At 64.1% G+C, this 6,284-nt stretch overlaps 1 protein-coding gene across 1 annotated transcript; it reads left to right on the plus strand.

Moving 5' to 3' along the window:
- Positions 1-5,580: 5,580 nt before the first annotated feature.
- Positions 5,581-5,864, plus strand: LOC144491320 (regulation of nuclear pre-mRNA domain-containing protein 2-like; the record flags this gene model as incomplete). The annotated part of the gene is made up of 1 exon (XM_078208986.1): positions 5,581-5,864. A coding segment is annotated over exon 1 (262 nt), but the record flags the coding sequence as incomplete, so codon positions are not given.
- Between the last annotated feature and the right edge of the window lie 420 nt (positions 5,865-6,284).

A 6,284-nucleotide genomic window follows, 5' to 3' on the forward strand; every position in this document is an offset into this window, starting at 1 on the left:
GGTCGGTGCCGAGGGAGCACCGCACTGTGGGAGGGTCAGTGCTGAGAGAGCGTCGCACTGTGGGAGGGTCAGTGACAAGGGAGCGCCGCACTGTGGGAGGGTCAGTGCTGAGGGAGCGCCGCACTGTGGGAGGGTCAGTGCTGAGGGAGCGCCGCACTGTGGGAGGGTCAGTGCTGAGGGAGCGCCGCACTGTGGGAGGGTCAGTGACAAGGGAGCACCGCACTGTGGGAGGGTCAGTGCTGAGGGAGCGCCGCACTGTGGGAGGGTCAGTGCTGAGGGAGCACCGCACTGTGGGAGGGTCAGTGCTGAGGGAGCACCGCACTGTGGGAGGGTCAGTGCTGAGGGAGCGCCGCACTGCGGGAGGGCCAGTGCTGAGGGAGCGCCGCACTGTGGGAGGGTCAGTGCTGAGGGAGCGCTGCACAGTGGGAGTGTCGGTGCTGAGGGAGCGCCGCACCGCGGAAGGGTCGGTGCCGAGGGAGTGCCGCACTGTGGGAGGGTCGGTGCTGAGGGTGCGCCGCACTGTGGGAGGGTCAGTGCCGAGGGAGCGCGGGAGTGTCGGTGCTGAGGGAGTGCCGCACTGTGGGAGGGTCGGTGCTGAGGGAGCGCCGCACTGTGGGAGGGTCAGTGCTGAGGGAGCCCCGCACTGTGGGAGGGTCAGTGCTGAGGGAGCCCCGCACTGTGGGAGGGTCAGTGCTGAGGGAGCACCGCACTGTGGGAGGGTCAGTGCTGAGGGAGCGCCGCACTGTGGGAGGGTCAGTGCTGAGGGAGCCCCGCACTGTGGGAGGGTCAGTGCTGAGGGAGCCCCGCACTGTGGGAGGGTCAGTGCTGAGGGAGCACCGCACTGTGGGAGGGTCAGTGCTGAGGGAGCGCCGCACTGTGGGAGGGTCAGTGCTGAGGGAGCCCCGCACTGTGGGAGGGTCAGTGCTGAGGGAGCCCCGCACTGTGGGAGGGTCAGTGCTGAGGGAGCACCGCACTGTGGGAGGGTCAGTGCTGAGGGAGCGCCGCACTGTGGGAGGGTCAGTGCTGAGGGAGTGCCGCACTGTGGGAGGGTCAGTGCTGAGGGAGCACCGCACTGTGGGAGGGTCAGTGCTGAGGGAGCGCTGCACTGTGGGAGGGTCAGTGCTGAGGGAGCGCCGCACTGTGGGAGGGTCAGTGCTGAGGGAGTGCCGCACTGTGGGAGGGTCAGTGCTGAGGGAGCGCCGCACCGTGGGAGGGCCAGTGCTGAGGGAGCGTCGCACCGTCGGAGGGTCAGTGCTGAGGGAGCACCGCACTGCGGGAGGGTCAGTGCTGAGGGAGTGCCGCACTGTGGGAGGGTCAGTGCTGAGGGAGCGCCGCACTGTGGGAGGGTCAGTGCTGAGGGAGCGCCGCACCGCGGGAGGGTCAGTGCTGAGGGAGCGTCGCACTGTGGGAGGGTCAGTGCTGAGGGAGCGTCGCACTGCGGGAGGGTCGGTGCCGAGGGAGAGCCGCACTGTGGGAGGGTCGTTGCCGAAGGAGCGCTGCACTGTGGGAGGGTCGGTGCTGAGGGAGCGCCGCACTGTGGGAGGGTCGTTGCCGAAGGAGCGCTGCACTGTGGGAGGGTCGTTGCCGAGGGAGCGCCGCACTGTGGGAGGGTCGTTGCCGAGGGAGCGTCGCACTATGGGAGGGTCAGTGCCGAGGGAGCACCGCACTGCGGGAGGGTCGGTGCTGAGGGAGCACCGCACCGCGGGAGGGTCGGTGCTGAGGGAGCGCTGCACTATGGGAGGGTCGGTGCCGAGGGAGTGCCACACTGTGGGAAGGGCGGTGCCGGGGGAGCGCCACACTGCGGGAGGGTCGGTGCCGAGGGAGCACCGCACTGTGGGAGGGTCAGTGCTGAGATAGCGTCGCACTGTGGGAGGGTCAGTGACAAGGGAGCGCCGCACTGTGGGAGGGTCAGTGCTGAGGGAGCGCCGCACTGTGGGAGGGTCAGTGCTGAGGGAGCGCCGCACTGTGGGAGGGTCAGTGCTGAGGGAGCGCCGCACTGTGGGAGGGTCAGTGACTGACAAGGGAGCACCGCACTGTGGGAGGGTCAGTGCTGAGGGAGCGCCGCACTGTGGGAGGGTCAGTGCTGAGGGAGCACCGCACTGTGGGAGGGTCAGTGCTGAGGGAGCACCGCACTGTGGGAGGGTCAGTGCTGAGGGAGCGCCGCACTGTGGGAGGGTCGGTGCTGAGGGAGTGCCGCACTGTGGGAGGGTCAGTGCAGAGGGAGCGCCGCACTGTGGGAGGGTCAGTGCTGAGGGAGCGCCGCACTGTGGGAGGGTCAGTGCTGAGGGAGCGCCGCACTGCGGGAGGGCCAGTGCTGAGTGAGCGCCGCACTGTGGGAGGGTCAGTGCTGAGGGAGCGCTGCACTGTGGGAGTGTCGGTGCTGAGGGAGCGCCGCACCGCGGAAGGGTCGGTGCCGAGGGAGTGCCGCACTGTGGGAGGGTCGGTGCTGAGGGAGCGCCGCACTGTGGGAGGGTCAGTGCCGAGGGAGCGCGGGAGTGTCGGTGCTGAGGGAGTGCCGCACCGTGGGAGGGTCGGTGCTGAGGGAGCGCCGCACTGTGGGAGGGTCAGTGCTGAGGGAGCGCCGCACTGTGGGAGGGTCAGTGCTGAGGGAGCGCCGCACTGTGGGAGGGTCAGTGCTGAGGGAGCACCGCACTGAGGGAGGGTCGGTGCCGAAGGAGCGCCGCACCGCGGGAGGTTCGGTGCTGAGGGAGCGCCGCACCGTGGGAGGGTCGGTGCCGAGGGAGCGCTGCACTATGGGAGGGTCGGTGCCGAGGGAGCACCGCACTGCGGGAGGGTCGGTGCCAAGGGAGTGCCGCACTGCGGGAGGGTCGGTGCCAAGGGAGTGCCGCACTGTGGGAGGGTCGGTGCCGAGGGAGCGCCGATCCTGGGAGGGTCAGTTCTGAGGGAGCGCCGCACTGTCGGAGGGTCGGTGCCGACGGAGCTGCCTCAGCATTGGAGAAGACAAGTTTAAAATCTCACCCTGGCATGGTGAGAAGTTGAATTCATGAATGGGCGGGACGGTGGTTGGCACAGCTGCCTGACAGCGCCAAGGACCCGGGTTCGATTCCCGGCTTGGGACACTGTCTGTGCGGAGTCTGCATATTCTCCCCGTGTCTGCGTGGGTTTCCTCCGGGTGCTCCGGTTTCCTCCCACAGTCCAAAGATGTGCGGGTTAGGTGGATTGGCTATGCTAAATGTGTGGGGATAAGGCAGGGAGGGAATGGATGCTCGGTCAGAGTCGGTGCATACTCAATGGCCTCCTGCATTGTAGCAATTCAGTGAACTCGACTTGCTGGGTAAAATTGTGCAAGGATTATGGGGCAGGAGCAGAGGGGAGGGACTGTTTAAAGAGCTGGCACAGGCACCATGGACCGAATGTCCTCCTCCGGTGCTCTGATTGCTGGTGACCGAGGCAGGTGTGGCATTTCCCCCAGTTGATTTTGAACGGTGTGTGTGTACAGGGTGAACTGGACCAGACAGTGGTTGAAGCCTCTGTCGGCAGTCGTGGTTCTCCTCCAGAATCTCCGTTTCTCTTCCAATTCAGACCCAACTCTTCGATATCAAACACCTGACTAACAGACAAATCAGCACAACAGCAAATGAGTGAATTTACAGGGTTGTTTTGATAGATACAGTTCCTGTTTTCATAGGATTCGATATTTCTGACAGTATTTCCCGTCTTGCTAAGCTGCACATCTTTGGACACTAAGGGGCAATTTAGCATGGCCAATCCCCCTAACCCGCACATCTTTGGACACTAAGAGACAATTTAGCATGGCCAATCCCCCTAACCTGCACATCTTTGGACACTAAGGGGCAATTTAGCATGGCCAATCCCCCTAACCTGCACATCTTTGGACACTAAGAGACAATTTAGCATGGCCAATCCACCTAACCTGCACATCTTTGGACACTAGGGGGCAATTTAGCATGGCCAATCCACCTAACCTGCACATCTTTGGGCACTAAGGGACAATTTAGCATGGCCAATCCACCTAACCTGCACATCTTTGGACACTAAGGGGCAATTTAGCATGGCCAATCCCCCTAACCCGCACATCTTTGGAGTCAATGGACTGCTGTAGACTTACATTAACACTACAATGAAGTTCTCTCTAAATCAGTTAAAGAGAAAATGGAAATAAGAACAAAATTGTTCCAATGACCTTCCTTCAGGGTGGAGCCTCAGTTGTTGGGAGACTCCAGGCCAATCCGGGAGAGTTGGTAACTGACGTTCCACCCCAGGTGCCGAATGGGACCAGTCGCATTGCGGGATGCGCATGCGCCGCCTCCACCTCCCAGCCTCCAGGGGGCGCGGGAGGGCTGCGGGAACATACCATCGCCTCAGTCAGTAGGGGTGTTTACCCCGCTCCACCCTCCAATGGGGCGATGGTACGGTCCGTGGCCCCAGCCACGCCCCCCTCCCTCCCCCGCGGCGCATGCCCACTGGCAGACTGAAAATGGCGACGCTCCTTGAGGAGGGTGGGGAAAGGGGAGAGATTTAAAACAGACAGGACGGAGATAACTACACTGTATGTGTCCAACCGGGAGGAGGGTTACCTCAAGCAGCAGGAAAGAGGGAGGGAAGAAAACAATTAATCTCCTCACAGAGAGCGAGGGGAAATCAATTCTAATCTGTTGCCCTGCCCCCCCCCATGGTCGTCGCCCTTTTAAACCGTCGGCGCTCGCGGCCGAGGACGGAGGTGGGCACTGCGCATGCACCGACCGCAGATCCCGGCTGGGAAAGGCGTCCCTCCCCTTTGTGCGCAGGCGCGGACAGATCTTAACTCCGTCCCCAATCGCCTCCTTTCTCTGGTGTGCGCAGGCGCGGTCTGATCCCGCCTCTGGTGTGCTCAGGCGCGACTCCTTTCTCTGGTGTGCGCAAGCGCGGTCACATCTTCCCACCCTCCTGCCCGCCCGCCCCTGAACTCTCCTTTCTCTCGTGGACGCAGACAGATACCTTTTTCTCGTGTGCGCCGGCATTTATTGAAACCTTCCCCCTTTCTCTCGTGTGCCGCAGGCGCGGACAGACCCTTTCCCTTTTACTCGTGTGCGCAGGCGCGGACAGATCCTTTCCTTTTACTCGTGTGCGCAGGCGCGAACAGATAACTCCCGCCTCCCCAAAAATACCTGTTCTCCCGAGTGCGCAGGCGTGGACAGATCCGCTTTCTTTCGTGTGCGCAGGCGCGACGGGCCCCCCTCGGGGTGCGCAGGCGCGGACTCAACCCCTTTCTCGTGTGCGCAGGCGTGGAGCCCACTTCTCTCCCCCTCCCGCTCCAACGGTCGCCCCGGGCGCGTGAGGCCGTTTGAACTCGGAGGAGGGGGGGGGGGCGGGGCCGGAGGGGGATCACGTGTTTAGCCCGCCGCTCACGCCCCCCAACCTTGCCACGCCCCCTTTTCTCTCAACTCCACCGCGCGCCCGCTGTGGTTGGCGTGCTCGCTCTCGTGCCGCCTGTCGGTGTGTGAGTGAGCGAGTGCGCGCTCGCAACCCCCCCCCCCCCACACACACACGCCGGGCGCGCGCCCGCGTCCCCGCCCCCCCCCCCCTCCATCCCAGGTGACGCGGCCGCGCGGCCGGAGGGGGGCGCGAGGAAGGCAGCAAGATGGCGGCTGTCGCAGCGGCGGCGGGAGGAGGAGCGGCGGCGGCAGCAGCAGCAGCGGCGGGGGGGACAACAGGGACAGCCGGGCCCTCCGCCGCCCCCAGCAGCAGCTCTCCGTTCGCCGCCCTGGAGGCCACGCTGGAGAAGAAGCTGCTGAGCGTCACCAACACCATGGACGGTATCCAGGGCCTGTCCTCCTGGATCCTGGACAACAAGAAACACTACACCGCCATCGTCAGGCACTGGATGAAGTGTATGAGGAAATGTGAGTCCCGCCGCGCCGGGGCCGCACTGGGGGGTGGGGGGCTGTGTGAGGGGCTGTGTGTCAGTGTGTGTGCGGGGGGGAGGGGGGTTACTTTGTCCCAATGTCAGTGCATCTAAACCTGAGCAGCTCCAGTTGTTTCCAAACCTCCCACAAAGTTTTCTCCCTCTCCTCTTCCCCCCTTTCTCCCTCTCCTCTTCCCCCCTTTCTCCCTCTCCTCTTCCCCCCTTTCTCCCTCTCCTCTTCCCCCCTTTCTCCCTCTCCTCTTCCCCCCTTTCTCCCTCTCCTCTTCCCCCCTTTCTCCCTCTCCTCTTCCCCCCTTTCTCCCTCTCCTCTTCCCCCCTTTCTCCCTCTCCTCTTCCCCCCTTTCTCCCTCTCCTCTTCCCCCCCTTTCTCCCTCTCCTCTTCCCCCCCTTTCTCCCT

This window comes from Mustelus asterias, unplaced genomic scaffold, assembly GCF_964213995.1.
Source record: "Mustelus asterias unplaced genomic scaffold, sMusAst1.hap1.1 HAP1_SCAFFOLD_5053, whole genome shotgun sequence".
Classification (NCBI taxonomy): Eukaryota; Metazoa; Chordata; class Chondrichthyes; order Carcharhiniformes; family Triakidae; genus Mustelus; species Mustelus asterias.